The 18,996-nt window shown below is 41.6% G+C and overlaps 1 protein-coding gene and 3 pseudogenes across 1 annotated transcript; all 4 read right to left on the bottom strand.

Moving 5' to 3' along the window:
* Positions 1–1,095: 1,095 nt before the first annotated feature.
* Positions 1,096–2,774, bottom strand: LOC114634951 (annotated as a pseudogene).
* Positions 2,775–5,393: 2,619 nt separating this feature from the next.
* LOC114634941 (olfactory receptor 7C2-like) lies at positions 5,394–6,357 on the bottom strand. Its single transcript, XM_028783566.1, is given in 2 exon segments — positions 5,394–6,053; positions 6,055–6,357. Coding segments are annotated over 2 exon segments (963 nt in total).
* Positions 6,358–8,291: 1,934 nt separating this feature from the next.
* Positions 8,292–12,817, bottom strand: LOC114634949 (annotated as a pseudogene).
* Positions 12,818–15,879: 3,062 nt separating this feature from the next.
* On the bottom strand, positions 15,880–16,959 carry LOC114634921 (annotated as a pseudogene).
* Positions 16,960–18,996: the final 2,037 nt, after the last annotated feature.

Genomic DNA, 18,996 nt, shown 5'->3' with positions numbered 1-18,996 from the left:
TTTCTTTCTTTCTTTCTTTCTTTCTTTCTTTCTTTCTTTCTTTCTTTTTATGGGAAACCATATTTTATTTTAAATATGTACAAGTTTTAAAATTTTAAATATTTTAAAATATTTAAGATATTTTAAAATTGTACAAGTTTTTTTTACATCTGCCTTCCCACCCCATGTGTCGACTCTTAAAATGACAGGAAAACATCACCAATCATAGGTTGAATAGTAAGTTTACCTCTTCAGTTCCTATATGAAGCACCCAGTATTCCTTAAAATACCAGTCTGACCTGGCAGTGGCCAACAGTAAATTTCACCTTCAGAGTTACGTTCAGATTCTCTGAGCACACTATGAAGTAGTGGCACTTGTCCAGAACTGGTATCATCCCATAGCTGAGGAACTTAAATGTACCAGTGAAAAAAACTGTCTCCCCTTCAAGGGGAAGAAAGAACATGACTCCTCAAAACCCAGCCAGTCTGGTTGAGGTCTATCTGTCCACTTCTTCAGGCTCCACTGGGGAGCACCCCTTTCATTCTTTTTCTACAGCAGAGCAACAGAGACCAAACCTAACCTGAGTTACGAGAAAACAAGACAGTGATGGCTATGGCAGGGTGACCTGGAGCAACAGAATGTTCCTTTACCTCCCACGTCCAATGTATGTGCTTCACAGAAAACTGTAACAACAAAGTCACAAAATACAACAGCTAAAATTACAAAGCCCATTCATCCAGGGGTGCTGGAAGCCAGGAGAAAGTGGGAAAGTGGGAGGGTCAATGACACAAGGAAAGGGGGAAAAGTACTCCAATCAGTCCAGGCACAGGAGCTGGCAAGTGCTAAAACAAACAAACAAACAAACAAACAACAACAACAACAAAAAACAAAAACAAACAAACAAACAAAAAACAGCTGGAAAACTCTGGTCCTTCCAGACCTAGGGTGGTGGTAAAAATCCACATACTTGAGTCAGGAAGATTCCAATTCAAAGACGGGGGAATATGCAGAGGGCCCTTGGCAGTGGGTCCTGCCTTCCACGGCAGGGGAGGAAAACGGAGAAAAGAGCTGCCACATCCTCCACCTAGTCTCACCCGCCCCATTGACAGCAGGACTCAGTGGTCTGCTGCAGCAGCTTTCAGTTTGGCAGGAGAAGGATGTGGCGAAGGGAATCTCTCTGCAGAGGATGAGCTGCTCAGGGCAGACTGCAGGTAGACGGTCTTATAGAAAAGTCTGTTGCTTAAAAAGACCACCAAGGAGAAGAGGCACAACTGGAAAAGATAAGCTTTTCCAGGAGGCTTTGCTTCATTGGCGCTGATGATGAATAAAGGAAACAGGATAGAAAAGAGGCAGCCACTGATAATGTAGGAGGACTGCATTGCTGTGAGGAAAAAAAGTGCAAGTCAAACCCAAAGTAGTAAGGCCAATTCCTTTCTATGTTTGACAATCGCTGGTGCATCTCATTTCCTTTGTTGAACCAACGGTACTCAAAGCAGTACAGTGAGTAGAGAAGAGACATATGCAGAAGACTAACCAGCTGACCCACGAGATGGATGGGGAAGAGACTCACAAACATCCCCTGGATAAGGAAGAGCGCCTGCAGCAAGAGGTTGAAGAGCATGTCAGCGATGACTTTGCTGACACTGGGGAATGGATGAGGCTTCCTCCCCGACACCTCAAATGCCAAGTCAGCTATATCCTGGAACCAAATGGCACTCACAACTTTGCTAAGCACAAACAGGGGGAGCACCCAAAGAGCACTGAAAATTGATTTGAGGAAGAATTCCAGCCATGGCCAAATGTTGGGCAATGCTCGCACGCCTGGGGATCGTGGCGGCGCGGGCGCAAACGGGGCGGCACTTTCCGGCTCAGCAGTCTCATCAGCGGTCTAGCCTGCGCGGTGAACAGCTCACACGCTGGCAGCGACCACAGGGTCCCGGGAGCAGAGACACCGGGCACACAGGACGCGGTACAGGCCAGGGTCCCTGCGGAGGCAGTGCATGGGCCGCTGGTGTCAGGAGAAAATGTCCCGTGACCGGCTAGAGTGTAGAGAACACGGGCGGGCAGAAAAGGCTTCTCTCCCTCCCCCGCCCCACGGAGACAGGGGCCCTGCGAGTCTTGACTTACACAAAGAGTCCAGAGTTCAAAGAGACACTTGGACAGATTTATTGGCATGGCGATGGGTTCGAATGGTGGCGAGCTCTCCCAAAAAATGTCGGAAGGGGTTTGCTTATATTAGAAGCGGGAGAGGGGCGGGCTTGGGAGATCTGTTAGCCCGCCCTCTACCTGGGCCTTATGTGACCCGGCAAGGGGGCTGTATGTTAGGTCTCTGAGTTCTGGGGGCCTGGCCGAACACCCAGGATTCCACAGCCCCACAACCAAACATCTCCATGTAGTGATGGATCACCAATAATTCGGGCTGTTACTGACTGAAGCACAGGAATAAACACTCGATAGAACAAGAGGAGACTGAACCAAAATATTCCACTGTTCCAAGCACAACAGTGGAAAATTCTACTAACAATATGTGGCTCACTCTCTTGCTTCCGCTCTACACTCTGGGGTCTCCTCTGGGCCAAGAGGCTACTTGCCTTTCTTCGACGCCGCTCCTCTCTCTTCTGGATCCGAGCATCTAGCTTTGAGATGGTACAGATGCCCCAGATGGAGTCTTTGATTCCCCTACCAAGGTCCTGCAGAAAGGTCTTGACACTGTCAGCCATCTCTTCACTGCCCCGACTATCAGTTACAGAGAGAGGGACTTGCCCCCAAACCACTCATCATGGAGGGCCCCGCCACCCTAAGGCTCCAGTCCGGGCTCTCGCCCACCGAGGCTCAGCTCACCTGCATCGCGCCCCGCTGCCCGCTCCACCCCGGTGCTCGGAGAGCCGGGGCTGCGCCCACACTGGGCATGCCCAGGCCTCACGGGGCAGCTGGGCTAGTCCCTGCTTTCAATAGTATTTTTTTTTCTTTTCTTTTTTTTTGAGAACTTAGTATATTTAATGTTTTTATGTTGAATAATGACTTTCTGATCTTGTCTGCTTAGCATTCAGAATGGCTCCTATATATGGTTTGGCAATGTTTCTGTTATTACTTTATTTGATATATATTCTATGTCTTTAACATGGACTTTTCCTTCTAATTCTATTCCATATTTTTTTTTTTTTACAAATTTGTTTTTCTAGGGCTGTGGAAGTGTCTCAACTTATAAAGTTCTTGCCACAAAAACATGAGGAGGGGAGGTCAATATACAGGACTCATATGAAAAAGTAGGGTACATGGACATATAATCCTAGTACTGAGAAAACACAGACAGACGAACATCCAAGAATGGCTAGCCAGCCACTTTAGACAAATTAGCAAGATCCAGGTCCAGGTTCAATGAGAGAGAGAGAGAGAGAGAGAGAGAGAGAGAGAGAGAGAGAGAGAGAGAGAAAGAGAGAACATGTCTCAAAAATAACATAAAGAGAGACTGAGGAAGATGGCATTAACTTCTGGCTTCCACACATTTACATGTGTGCACACACATATGTACACATACATATGTACACATACATATGTGTACACACACACACACACACACACACACACACGAGACTTACCTTACTATAAATTTGGTTCTTTAGTGGTTCTCCCAGATACTTTAGGTTTTGGTCATACCTTCTTATTTAATTTTATAGTTTGAGGGCTTCAATTAATCTACCTTATGTTCAATTTCTCACTCTCTTTTTTGCTTCATCCATTCATATTTTCTCCAATTTTCTCCTTATTATGTCCTTCTTTACATTCCACATTGGTTTTCTTGTGTAACTTAGCTCTATTTACATTCTCTCTAAATTAATTTGGGAGTTTCTAAGCATCCTCTTTGATTTACTAAACATTTTATTATCATTCTTGAATGTTTTGTCTGAGATTTAATAAAACTCATTATTATTGGGATTTGTCATTAAAAAGTTGGTAATTTTGGAGGAATCTTGTTGCCCCATCCCTGGATTCTTGTATTTCTTCATTTTTTTTCCAGAGTAAAGGGGAAAGGGAATCATGAGGACTCACCCGTTACTAAGGAGCTTTCGGGAGTTGTTAGCTACTGGGGACAAGAGAGTCATTCTTCTTCAGGCATGTGACTGCTGATAGGTTGCCCTTGTTCCTATCATGTGCCACACTAGTGCACATACTGGCAGCACTAATTTGACTTAGTGGGTTATTGACGGAAAAAAAGAAGTAGAGATGATATTGGGAGCAGGTCACATTGGTCAGAGATTGGAGGAAAGTTGAATAATAAAAGGTGTGTAGGGGTGTGTGTGTGTGACTGTTATAGGAATATAGTGTCAGAATATATACCTTATTGTTTCTTAAGGTCTCAATACCTGAAGGAGCTCTTTTCTCTCACGGATGCTAGAAAACACCCTACTAAGGACATTTCCTATCGACCACAAGCTAACAGATTTCCAGGTAGAAATCTACCTGGAAATTTCAGATCAGAAGAGGTACTAGTGGCCACATATCCTGCTCCTTAACTTTTACCCTGTCTCCTGCCTGGGAATCAGAAAGCCTGGATGCAGAGAGTGCTGTGAGCATACCCTTCATCAGAGAGTCTCCCAGGGAATTGTATTAAAGGACCTAGAATTTACAACATGGGCCATAATGACTCATCAGAGCTACTGTCTCTGGTACTAGACCTCGTGCTCTTCTTGGAATCATGCTCTTTTTCTCTTGTCTGTCTGTCCAGGATGTTAGTAACTCTTTTAATAAACTAATGCTAACAATTTGTCTCAGTGTCTCTTTTAAACGCTGAGACCTTTCATATCACATTTGTATGTATGCATGGAATTCTCAAAGAATAAATAAAAAACAACACAAATATTGCTTTGGGAAAAATGTAGCCAGTGCCTTAGATGATGGGGTGTATGTTTTCTAATTTCACTGGATTTCTTTGTTGCAGTAATTATTTAAAAGCAGGCCGCTGGTCAATCTGACTATCTAAGCTGCAGTGGCTCTACCTAGCTCAGCCACCATGTTCTGTGGTCAGAGGCCATGTGCATCCAGCCAGGCAGAAACACCAGCCCTGCCACCCATGAGACACCAGTGTGGGAGATGGCTCTGCCAATCTTCCACACTGTCTCTGCAGGGCTGGGCATTGTCCAGACCATCCTGCCAACCATGTGGGCTCAGTACAAATGAGACTCTAATCCTTAGATTATCCAAAAGCTTTATATGTTTGGTAATGCTCAATAACAATATGCCTATACAAAGAGAGTTGTTTCCCAATTAGCTAACCTAAATAAAAGTTGTCACCTGTGACTGCTCTCCATACCTGCGTGGCTCTCCATTGCTCCTACATCTCTCTCCCTAGCTCCTTTTCCTTTTCCTCTTCCTCTCTTTACTCCTCCCACCTTAGCTCCTCCTACATTTCTTCTTATGGGAGTCCTGCTATGGTCCCTTCACCAAGAAGCATGATTTTTCTGAGGAGTTTTCCCAAGGCCTTCTGCATGTCCTTGTTCCTCAGGCTGTAGATGAAGGGGTTCAGCATGGGAGTGACCATGGTGTACATCAGTGAGGCGACTAGATTCATTTTAGAAGATGGTGTGGCTGCAGAGCTAAGGTAGACCCCAAGACCATTGCTATAGAACAAGAAGACCACCAAGAGATGAGACCCACAGGTAGAAAAGGCTTTGCACTTGCCCCCAGCTGAAGGAATTCTTAGGATTGAGGAGAAAATCCGAGAATATGACAATAGAATCCCAGAGAATGGGAAGCCAGCTATGACTATAGTTATAGAATATAACACAATGTAATTAACAAGGGTATCAGAACAAGCAAGCTTCAGGACTTCAGGAAGATCACAGAAAAAGTGTGGAATTTCAATGTTTGTACAGAAGGATAGCCTTAACACAGTCAAGGTCTCAGGCAGGGAACTCATGACACTGACTATCCATGATCCAAGAGCCAGTATTACACAGAGGCAAGAATTCATGATGACCACATAGTGCAAGGGATGGCAGATGGCCACAAAGCGGTCATAGGCCATTACTGTTAGGAGTAAATTGTCCAAGCATCCAAACACAATGAAAAAAAAATATCTGTGTGATGCAGCCTGTGAAAGAGATGAGTTTGCTTTGTGTGTGGATATTCTGAAGCGCCTTTGGGATGGTGGTGGAGGTGAAGCTTATGTCAGCTATGGACAGGTTGGAGAGGAAGAAGTACATGGGCATGTGCAGGTGGGGGTCTGATATGATGGCCAGGATGATGAGCAAGTTACCTGTGATGGTGACCAGGTACATAGCAAGAAGTAACCCAAAGAAGAAGGACTCCAGGTCAGAGTCTTCTGTGAATCCCAGGAGGAGAAAGTTTCTGTCTCCTGTTTGGTTTTCTCTTTCCATAGGACTGCTGGGATTATCCAAAAGGAAAGAAAACATGGCACAAATTAATCTCAGATAGATTCTGCCAAATAATGCTAATATATTTTATTAAGACGCAAGTTATTAACTGGGCACTGTGGCACATGTCTTTAATCACAGCACTTGGAAGGCAGATGTCTGCAGATTTTAGTGAGTTTTAACTTACAGTCTGTTCTACACAGAGAGTTCTACAACAACCAGAGCTAAATTAGATTCTCTGACTCAAAATACCCCAAATAAAAACAAAACAAAAGAACTCCGCCTCCCACAAAAACTCAAAGTATTATACTGGTAAGATGACTCAATATGCAAAGGTCCTTTCTGCCAAGACTGATGACTGGATTTTGATTTCTAGCATCCACATGGCATAAAGAGAGACCCAACCTCTTCAAGATGTCTTTTGACCTCTATACATGTGCTATGACATGTGTGTGCATGTACACACACAGAATAAATAAATAAATAAATTTAGGGGCTGAATAGATGGTGTAGCAGTTAAGGGTTCATACTTCTTTTGCTGAGGACCTGGATTTAGTTCACAATACCCATGTGGAACAGCTAAAAATCACCTGTAACTACAAATCTAGGAGATCTGATACTCTCTTCTGGTTTTGGCCAGGATCTGCACTCATGCATCATTCATAAACACACACACACACACACACACACACACACACACACACACACAGGATTTTAGGAAAAACAATAAAAATGTAACATATTCTCCACATTGCATTATCATTCCTCCTTCAGGTGCTATTCTATTCATTTGAAATTCCAAGCACATTGTCAATATGGAGTTGCTAGTTTTCTTCTCTATTTCTTTCAAAGGAATAATCCTAGACTTGTACAATATGACATGATGCACATTTTCAAGTTAAATTATAAACTATATAACTTTTATCACATGTATTCACATATTTCATGAATATTTTAGAAAGTTTTAGTAAAAGTAGATTAAGTGTATACAGATGACTATTTAGATGATAGATTCTAAATCCAATTCCATACATTAGATGTAGAATGGGCTGATGACTTGAGCTCTTGCAGGAAAACATGAATATATAAATAATAATAAACTTAAAAATAAACATGTATAATCTTTGAGAATAGAAATATTCTGAATAATATCTTTGATCGATAACAGAGAAGTAAATTCCAGTAGTCAGAATGACAAACTAAAGAAATAGAAACGAGGAAATGTGTTGTAGATATTTCACATCTAAAATTCACTTATTTGGTTAACATTTGATTAATATTACAAAGGTAATACATTTTGTCTATAAAACCTTAATTGCAGGTCATAGAAGTATTAATGTTTTATTGGAAAGAACAGAGACGGTTAAGGAGTCATAAAAGGAAATGTAAAGTAAGTAATAAATATTTGAATTTTGTTGTGTGTGTATATGTGTGTGTGTGTGTGTTTGTGTGTGTGTGCATATTTGTGTGTGAACGTGTGGAAGCCTGTGTGTCATGATGCATGTCAATCTCAGCATTACATTTTGTTGAGACAGGGTATGATTTTTGCTGTTGCACATAGCAGGCAAGCTTCTTGGGAGTCTACAGTTTCTACCTCTCATATTAGAGTAGAACTCTGAATTGCAGCCCATCTTATTGCATCAGCTATTTACGTGTGTTTGGAAATTCTGAAATCATGTTTTTGTTTTGTTTTGTTTTTGAGACAGGGTTTCTTTGTGTAGCCTTGGCTGTCCTGGAACTCCCTCTGTAGACTACACTGGCCAAGAAATCAGCAATCTGACTGCCTCTGCTTCCCAAGTGTTAGGATTAAAGATGTATGCCACTACTGCCCAGCATTAAATCAGGTTCTTATGATTATGCAGAAAGTGCTTCCCACCTGAGCCATCTTCCCAGAAACTGACATTTTTGATAGAGAATGAAAAAAAAAAGTAATACCCTCAGACAAATGACACAGATGATTGAGAAAGAGCTGTGAAAGGTTCAGAGTTGAGAGAACGATTTGCATCAGGAAGATGAGAGCTATCTGAGTTACATTCTAGAAGCAGGAGGGGACGAGATGAAACTGAGAGGAAGAGAGATTGAGAAAAACATAGGGGCTGATTGCACACAACACTAGCAGATGCTCCTCATTGCATGGCATCCTTTGTGTCCCAAGCTTCACCCTTTGAAGACTCCAGCTCCATTTATACCTGCTTCCCATCAGGAACTCTAGTGGTGGTGTAGTATCTGCATCCTCCTTTTTCCCTGAGTGGTGGCAGAAGTACAGCTAAGCTCTAAGGCAAGGCAGAATGTTGACATCAAGTGATAATGATGGTACAATTGAACTCACTGATTCCTTGGACTGTTACACTGCAGGTGGGTGGATCAAGTGGGAAATTGTGTTTCAGTGCCTCTGCGTTGAATTCCCAAGGCAACTCATTAAATTAGTTGTTCCATTATCACTGTATTCTCTGAAGAGTTTATTTCACATGAGTGAGGAAAATAAGTAGATTTTTTTTTTTATCCTAAAGAGTATCTTTTTTGCCAGGTATGTTTCTTTTTTCCCCTTTGCTCATGATGCCCTTTCTCCCTCTACTGATCTTCATTTTTAAATTACCTTTTCCTATTCTTGTCATTTGTGTACATGTTAACACATGTGATGGAATTGTTCTATTAGACATATCAGCAAGCTCAGTTTAAAGCCCATATGAGCCCTGAGTGCCATATGTGGAACTGGAGACACAGATCAGATTGGCTTACACTGAAAGAGCTGTAGTGACTTTGTTATTGTCTTAGCTAGGGTTATTGTTGCTGTGATAAAATACCATGACCAAAACAACTTGGGCAGTAATGGATTTATTTTCACATCATTGCTCAATCATGAAGGGGTATTGCTTACTGACTTGTTCCTTTTGGCTTGCTCAGCCTGATTTCCTATAGACTCAGAACCACCACCCAGTGTGTCCCAACCCACAATGAACTGGCCACCCCTACATTAATCACTAATTAAGTAAAAGCCTTATCTGTAGCCCAATTATACGGAGACACTGTTTCAACTGAGTTTTTCTCTTCACAGATGACTATAGCTTGTGTCAAGATGACATAAAACTAGCCAGCACAGTTATATTTTTTCCTCAAGTCTGAAGGTACTGTGTAGATACAATTTCAGACATGTTCATGGTGAAAAACAGAGAAAGGAAGATTTGTTCAATGGTATGATGGGTTTTCTTCTGTGTGATTAAACTCCACAGGTACCATATATCGCTTGTTCAAATAAGTCCATTGGTTGGTTCTCAGCACTCCAGGCTACAGACTATGGGTCCCATAAGGCTCGTCCCTTCTGTAGGAACCATTGGCAGTTAATCATTGTTGAGAGCAATGCTGTTAGTTTCAGACTTTCTTTCAGGAAAGTGGAGCCAAAGCAATGGTGAGCCAATGCTGAGTGAGACCACACCTTGATAGGAACGGCTTAGACTTGCATAATTATGGCCTTTTCTTAAACTCTACCCTTATCTTGGGACCCCAAAGACAGAGTTGGATCCTTTTAACCCTCTTTACAATGTGTGCACATTGAATAAACCTTCCCATTTCTGCTTTTCACTACTAACTTGGATGTTTTAATTGGCATATGGCGAATGAGTAGAAGAACCTGGCTTAAGGCACAAACCCCAAGTTCAGGAGCATTACCTTCAGTACTGTCATAAACAACACAATTAGTACCATCTTGAAGTGGAAATTTCTGGTTTCTTTGGAGACTCATATGTCATGTTGTATCATGTGATTTTTTTTTGGAAACTGTCTTCTGAAAGGCTGTTTTGCTGAGAACAGACACGTGGCTGTTTTTTCTGGAAGCAGCCTGGAAAAGGTCATGTGATGTTTTGCTAGGGCAGATGCTTGAGAGAACATGTGATGTTTGGAAAGGGTATGACACAACAGACAGTGAGACATTGTTTGGTGTTGGTTTACCTTGCCATTCTTTGCTTGTCATCATTGGACTTTGCTGACACTGGTCTTTGCTGACAACGCTTGGTGGTATTGGTTTGCCTTACCACTTTTTGCTGATCATTGTTTGTTGTGACTTCATAGAAAGAAATTCCACCATAGAACTTCTTGTAGTGTTCCAGCAGCTTCTTGCTGCTTTCACGGACTTGGCCGATTGGCAAAGCCTCATGGTTTCTTCTGGATAGAGCTGCCATTGTTGATTTGTGTGAACAGAACTGCTGATATCCTGACATGCAGATTGGATTTGCTCCAAAGAAGTATTTCTGAACAGGTCCACATCCTCCTTTGCCCTATTAACCTTTCCTTTCCACGACCTTTGGTGGACGGTGGGCTAGAAGGGAGGTTAAGGCATTTAAGTACCCTTATTAAAATAGATTTTTAAAAATACAAACCTACACCATCTCCTTTGTTTCATCCTACTGGTGAATAAATGACAAGTTTGTGTCTCTACTTGAGCGTTTGTGCACAGACATTTGGTCCATACATGTAGTACTGTTTTGGAACATCTAATGGATGCAAATTAATGCTCTGTAATCTGCTCTAGATAGTTCTTTCTTGCAGACCAAAGCCCAGTCTTTTATTTACCACGATTTGCATAAGCTACTTCCTTAGAGATTTCATATCAGTTTAATCATTTACCCCAAGTTCTTTTTTGAACAATCCATGAATCAGCATTTTATGAATCAGCAATTAGCCCATTGACACTTGGAAACTGAAATACAGAGCACATTCAAGGCAAATGAAACAGACAGCAAGTTTATTTCTTTTTAACATAGCAAGTCCTGTGTGGTTTGCTGGGCACAGTCTAGACATAGAACCTATTTTTATGTGAGAAAGTTAGCTTTAACTATAATACTTTTTATAACATTTTTTTCAACTTAGCAAACTCTTGTTTCTACCAATGTCAGCAGCATTGAAGCTCATTTTTCATTTTTATAATTCTGAGCTACCTCAATATAGTCTTTTAATCTTTGGATTTTTTTTTTATCTCAGCAGTTCCAAGGTTTATTATTGGAAGCTATTAAGCAATCCCAGAAAGTAGGAACATTATTAAGCCACCATATGTCTTCTTTTCTTTTTTTTTTTCTCTTGATCTGGTGATTTTTATTGTTCATTTGCTGAAACACTGTGAGTGGAACCCAGCATGCTGCACATCTGGATACACAAGCTCCATCCCTATCCTGTTTATTGGGAGCTCTCCCCACGCACAACCCAGCAGCCCTGCCCTGTTTATCTAATTCTGTCTTGGCCCAAGACATTTTAGTGAAGGCGTTTCTCTTTGGAGACACAGTGTCTGTGGTGGTTTTTCTCAGTATCTTGTTGGGTTTTCGGGTGCTGGCTGTGGAAACCAGCAGGCTGCTGTATGAGTTCTTCGGTGGCACTTTGACAGTGATGGTCTTCACTTCCGTGTAGGTCTGCAGGCCATATTTGCCTAGCTTCCTACCTCTCCCTGACATCTTACAGCCACCAAATGGGGACTGGGCGCGAAACACATCGTAGCAGTTGATCCACACAGTGCCAGCCTGCAGAGCTTGGGGCAGATAATTGATCTTGTCCAGGTCCTTTGTGAAGACAGATGCTGCCAGCCCATACTTAGAATCATTGGCTCTCTCCACAACCTCCTCTATGGTCCTGAATTTGAGGATCACTGGACCGAAGATCTCCTCTTTGGTAATGATTATGCCTTCTTTTACGTCTCCGATCATGGTGTGCTGGATGAAGCAGCCATGGTCCGTGACTGGGCTACTACCACATGGCAGCTTCACCCCTTCTAGTTGTCCTGATTTGATGTAGCCGAGGATCTTCTTAAACTGAGTCTCATCTACCTGCAGTCCTTGCCCCATCCAGCTGTTGAAGGGGTTCCCAACCATCCTAGAACACTGTGATCCACGAATTTGTCATACATATTCTCATGCACGAAGGTACTGTGCAACAGCACTGACCCTGGTTGAAGAACAGGGCAAAGTGGGCCTGCTCCACAGCCCACTCCATGTCAGGGTCCGACATGATGATGTTGGGTCTCTTTCCCCCCGCAGCTCCATGGTTACTTTTTTGAGGTTGCTGCTCCCTCGGCAACCTGGATTGGGTGACCAACCTCAGTGGAGCCTGTGAACTCCACTTTGTCCACATTCTCATGGGACACAATGGCAACCCAAGAGGTAGGGCTGAATCCAGGAACAATATTAACCATACTGGGGGATAAGCCTGCCTCCTTTCTCAAGTTGACTATGTAGAGCACCATGAGCAGTATCTGCCCGGCCACCTTCATGACCACCACATTTCCAGTTGCCAAAGTTGGGCCCAGTTTCCACATTTGCATCAGGAGCAGGATGTTCCACAGAATGATCTGTCCACACAGGCCCACAGGATCATGGCGGGTGTAGCTGAAGTAGTTGCCATCGATGGGAATAGTTTTCCCGTGGTACTTGTCAGTCCGGCCATAATAATAGCTATTAGCTCCCTGGCCTTCTATTGAGTTCATTGTGCAGCCTGCTTCTCCAAAGTGGTATGATAGAAGGGACTATGTATTCATTGAGTTTTGTGTTGAAGACAGTAAAGATGTTAATGTAAACTTTGAAAAACCCAAGCTTACTTTCAGTTGTTTAGGAAGAAGTGATGATTTTAAGCATTTAAATGAAATTGATTTTTTCACTGTATTGATCCAAATGATTCCAAACATGAAAGATCAATTTTATGTTGTTTGTGAAATGGAGAATCTGGCCGGTTGTGGCCTAAGTAAACAAAGGAAAAGGCAAAGCTAAATTGGCTTAGTGTGGACTTCAGTAGTTGGAAAGACTGGGAGATGATTCAGATGGAGATGTGTAATTTTGACGGTTTCTCTGAGATGATGGGTCACATGGGTGGTGATAAGGATGTAGATTTGCCAGAATTCTAGGAAGTCTTTAATTTCTTGACAATATCTGCCTCGACTCAGTAGTCATTCATCAGAGAATTGTTCAATTTCTATGAGTTTGCAGTCTTTATGTTGTTTTTGCTGTTCTTGAAGTTCAGCTTTAATCCATAATGGTCTGATAAGATACCAGGTGTTATTTCACTTCTCTTAATATCTGTTGAGACTTGCTTTCAAATCAAGTATGTGGTAATTTTGGAGAAGGTACTTTGAGGTGCAGAGAAGAAGGTATATTCTTTTGTGTTTGGGTGAAATGTTTTGTAAATATGTTAGGTCCATTTGTGTCATATCTGTTCCATTATTTCTCTGTTTAGTTTCTGTCTAGATGATGTGTTCATTGGTAAGACTGTGGTGTTGAAATCTCCCACTATTATTGTATAAAGTCTGATGTGTGATTTAAGCTTTAGTAATATTTCTTTTATAAATGTGGGTGCCCTTGCATCTGGAGCATAAATGTTCAAAATCGAGAAGTCATTTTGGTTGATTTTTCCTTTGATGAGTATGAATTGTCCTTTCCCATCTCTTTTGATTAATTTTGGTTTAAAGTCTATTTTGTTAGATAGTAGAATTGCTACACCAGCATGCTTTTTGGGTTCATTTGCTTGGAAAATCTTTTTTTAAAATATCTAAACAATAGTGCTTTATTGAAAATGGGTTAATTTAAATGGATACAACGTTGAAGTGTGAAATGTTTTCAAAATACATTTCTACAAGTACAAGTTACTTCTTAGTGAAAGAGCAAGTATTTGTTAGCAAAAGCAGTAAAACTGAAGGTGATTAGAATTGTGACTGCAAGACCTCATAATACACATTGCCATCCTGAGATGTCAGCTGGCCCTAAGTGGCCCCTTTAACTCACTCACACTGAATGCTTGGGAGTTCCTTCCTTTTTTGTTTGTTTTTAAATCTTTCTCCAACAAAATTAATGTCAAAATAGTCTAACAAAGGACTGCATGGGTACACGCTAAAGTCATTGATACTTTCCTTGGTAGGAACGTCATACAGTGTACTTCCCTGACCACTCTCACCAATGCAATGTGAAGGGGCAAAGTGAGCAAATGTATTTTTCCTTGTCATCTATAAATAACCATTTTTAAGCTTCATCTTATTAGTACGATTGATTTTTGACCTGAATTAAATGTAAATTCCTGCCTCATCATCAATCAAGGCCTTCCTCCTGCAACAAATGAAAGCACACAGCTAGCACCGGCTTTGCTTTTCCACACCACTGCCTCCTTCACCTGCCCCTTCTGTTCTAAGGCCACTGACTGACATTAGAAGATGTGGTAGAAGCAGGAAGTGCCAGAATATAAACCAGGCATGACTCTGCTTGACTGCTTGGGGCACAGATCTACAAAGCCTTTCATTCCTGTCATGAAGACATTTATACTACACAAACTAAAGAAAATGACAGTGCCTGAAAACAGATGAGACAGTCTGCACATACAGAACCAGCACTGCTATCTTCCTTTCAATAGAAGAATCATTGAAAAGGGGAAGAGTTAGAGGAAAACCTGGCAGGCATTTGGGCTTCAAGTGGCTTTTTGTGCAAGAGCACCACCCAACTACAAGCCTGCATTTGGATCCACACCAGCCAAGGACCATGATTCCACTGCCACGGCAGAGCTTTTGCACCTAAGTTATAGAAAGTATATTAAAGTGCAGTATAAAATATAAACATTTTGGTTTCTTTAAAAAAGTATTGCCTTTTTAGTTGAGTAAAAAGTTTACCAACTCTTCCTTATGAAGAGCCTTGTTACATATGAAGCTGGAGCTCACCGCGGCTTTGGTTCTTTCCACAGCACAGCATGATCAGCATCCACAGTACAAAAAGTCCTGTAGTGAGTTTTCTCTACAGAGGTTTGAAAATGATCTGGCACTAGAATTCAGAGTTCTTAAAATTCAACCCTGAAATCCTGCTTTTTAAAAGCTATTTAAGTATAAACATGTATCTCATTAGATAACTCTCTTCTGTTCTACCTGGTTAACAGATAATTGTGCAGATGAATTAACTGAATGATCTACAGCAGCAAAATCGGTTTTAGGTGTTCTGTACAAATATAAAGTTAACAGTGTGACTTCATTCTAAGAAGCAAATATCTTGCCACCAAGTATGCACAACCACTTCTGTCACTGGTACATCATGTCCACCACACAGGAACATTCTGAGCAAACAAAAATGTCTAGATAGAAATCAAGAGTACTTGTCAGTGATTAGTCAGGCCAGCTATATCAAAGAAATTCACTATTAAGAGTATACGTGTTGACTGATTCTTAGAAATAAATTCTAACATTAGTGGTTCAGGAGGAATAAAATACCAGTTTTCCTCACAAAATATAAAATGTAACATAGCAATGAAATATAAATGTTAAAGTACTTCATACTCAAGGGAGTTGGGGGCGAGGGGAGAGAAAGAAGAAAAAGAAAAAAGAATAAAACCAAAAATCAAAACCATCAAATGTTAAAAAAAATAAACAAATAAACAACCCCCCCCAAAAAAAAACCTGAAGTCCTCAGACATAGGAACTTCAATGAGGATGGGCACCCGTCCACAGGGCTAAGAAACTTGATGCTGTAGCACTTATCAAGAAGACTTTTTTATCCAAAGTGTTTCCAACATGAAAACTCCACCTCACACGTGGTGCCCGAGAGCTCTGCTGTCACTGTCAGCACCCTGCATCTGCATCTGCATCTGCATCTGCATCTGCGCTTGCATCCTTGCAATCATCTCTTGCATGCGGCGGAGCTCAGCCTCCTTTTCAAGCAAGATCTGGTCTTTATTCATGTCCTCATTCTCTACTTTTCTGCCGCCTCTCTTCAGCCTCTCAGAACGGAAGTTTTCATACTGAAGGTCTTGGGTCACTTCCTGTAGGTCTTGCATGTGGGTGATGAGCATCGCTCTCAGCTTCAGAAAGTCATTGGGTTCTGGGTTCTCCACCTCTACAACGCCCCACGGGTTGCCTTTGGCTTCAATCAACTGGTTGGAGCCAACCACAGAGAATGGGATACTGGCCGTGAGGAGCCTAGTCTGTTTCTTAAAGTCTTCATCTTCATCTGACTCTGCATCAGGTAAGTGATAGATTTTAATGCTATGCCCTTCAGTTTCGTCCAAAATCCTTTTCTTTAGCCGCTCACGCTCCTTCAGAGTGAGAGTGTCAGCTTTCGCAATGACAGGTACGATATTCACCTTATTGTGTATCGCTTTCATAAATGTAACATCTAAGGGTTTCAGTCCATGTCCAAAAGGTGAAATGAAGTAGAAGCAACAATGTACCCTGTTATCAATGATGTGCCGCCTGTTCAGTCCACTCTCATCATGTATGTAGCGTTCAAACTGCTCATCAATGTAGGAGATAACTGTCTTGAAACAATCCCTGCAGTTGATGGCATCCCCATAGCCGGGTGTGTCCGCTACTGTAAGCCGCAGCTTCACACCCCGCTCTTCAATCTCAACAGTTGAAGCTTCTATCTGCACAGTTCTTTCAATTTTCTCTGCAGCTCCAGGTATAATTCTTTCTGGGTAGAGATCAGTCAGGAATAAGCTGTTTATGAGAGTTGATTTTCCTAGACCAGATTCACCAACCACCATCAGAGTGAACTCGAACCCCTTTTTCACTGATTTTTGGTGAACTTGATTGGGAAAATTTGCAAATCCAACATAGCCAGGAGTTTCTGGATTTATAAACTGAGTTGGTTGTTGCTTAGACATCTTTCTTGATTTTTCTGTCTATCCGCTAACATGCCCGAGAACACTTGTCAGACTCGCTTGGAAAATCTTTTTCCAGCCCTCTACCCTGAGGCAATGCTTATCCTTGATATTGAGGCATTTTTTGTTTTTGCATGTAGCAGAAGGATGGATTCTGTGCATTTGTAATCTTAATGTAAATGGTTCTGTACAGTCTGTCTCAGAAAACAACAGCCATGTCTTTGTTTTGGAAGGTTGTTATGACCAACTTGTTATGCTTGTGTTCTGCTTCTGTAACCCCACCTATTTGTCTGACAAATTCCCTATTTTAAGCCTCCTTACTCCTGAGCCATAAAAATCATCTCCCCTATGTTCAATGCTTGATATATCAAGACTCATCTAAGGGAGATACAGCTGAAGTACATGAGTAAAAAGGCTTGGTTTAATTTGACTGTGATGAATTGGATTGGTGGTCTTTATCCTTGCATTTCTGGGATTAACACAAACTTCTAAGCTTAATTCCACAATTACTCTCTGAGATGCTGTTCTGCTGATGGTCCCCCTCCCTATCAAAGCAGAGCAGCTGCTGCTGAGGACAGTTACGCTAGGCTCTTGTCTGGAGGTATAACAGAGTATCATTAATAGTGTCAGGGATTGGTGTTTCCTCATGAGATTCTCAAGTTGAGTCAGTTATTTGTTGGTCATTCCCTCAGTCTCTGCTTCATCCTTCTCCTTGCATTTCTTGTAGGTAGGACAGATTTGGGGTTGAAAGTTCTGTGTGTGGGTTGATGTCCTTATTCCTCCATTGGGAGTTCTGCTTGGCTACAGGAGGTGACCTCTTTAGGTTCTGTATCCCCACTTGTGTGAGTCTGAGCTAAGGTCACCTCCATAGATACTTGGGAGCTTCCCCATCCCAGGTCTTTGGAATGTCTTAGAGATGTCCCACACCCCTCACTCTCTCTTGTTGCAGATTTCCATTAATTCTCCTGTCCCTCTCTCCTGTCTCTCTCTTTACCTGATCCTGAATCCCCCATTCCCCTTTCCATCCCCTGTCCAGTCCAGTATTTTCCCCCTCTATCTGCTTCCTATGACTATTTTATTCTCCCTTCTAATTGAGATTCAAACATCCTCATTTGGGCTTTTCTTCTTGTTTAACTTCTTTGGGTCTATGGAGTGTATAGTGGGTTTCCTGTAATTTATAGCTAATTTTCACTTCATCAGTGAGTACATACAATGCATGTCCTTTTCAAGTTCCATTTATTTGCCTGCAAAATTCATAGTGTCCTTGTTGTTAACAGCTGAATAGTATTCCATTGTGTAAATGAATCATATTTTCTGTATACATTCTTCAGTTGAAGGACATCTGTGTTGTTTCCAGTTTTTGACTATTACAGATAAAGCTGCTATGAACATAGTGGAGCACATGTCCTTGTTATGTGATGGAGAATCTTTTGGGTATGTGCAGTATACTCAGGAGCAGTATAACTGGATCTTCATATAAAAGTGTTTCTAATTTTCTGAGAAGCTGCCAGTTAGATTTCCAGAGTGGTTGTACAAGTTTGCATTCCCACCAGCAATGAGGGAGTGTTGCCTTTGCTCCACATCCTTGACTGCATGTACTCTCTCTTGAGTTTTTGATTGTAGCCATTCTCATGGGTGTAAGATGGAATCTCAGGGTCATTCTGATCAGCATTTATTTCCCTGATAACTAAGGATGTTGAATATTTCTTTTAAGTGCTTCTTGGCCATTCATGACTTATTTGTTGAGTATTCTGTTTATCTCTGTACCCCATTTTAAAATTGGGTTATCTGAATTTTTGGTGTCTGACTTCTTAAATTCTTTATATATTTTGGATATTCACCCTCTGTGAGATATAGAGTTAGTGAAGATCTTTTTCAAATATGTAGGCTGTTGTTTATCCTATTAACAGAAGCCTTTGCCTTTCAGAAGCATTTCATTTTCATGAGGTCCCATTTATCTATTGTTTATCTTAGAACCTGAGGCATTGGTGTTCTGTTTACAGGAAGTTATCTCCTGTACCAATGAGTTGAAACTTATTCCTC

The sequence above is a fragment of the Grammomys surdaster genome, unplaced genomic scaffold (assembly GCF_004785775.1).
Source record: "Grammomys surdaster isolate TR1022 unplaced genomic scaffold, NIH_TR_1.0 1149, whole genome shotgun sequence".
NCBI classification, from domain to species: Eukaryota; Metazoa; Chordata; class Mammalia; order Rodentia; family Muridae; genus Grammomys; species Grammomys surdaster.
Note: the sequence above shows the minus strand (reverse complement) of the source record. Positions and strands in the feature narration are given on the sequence as shown.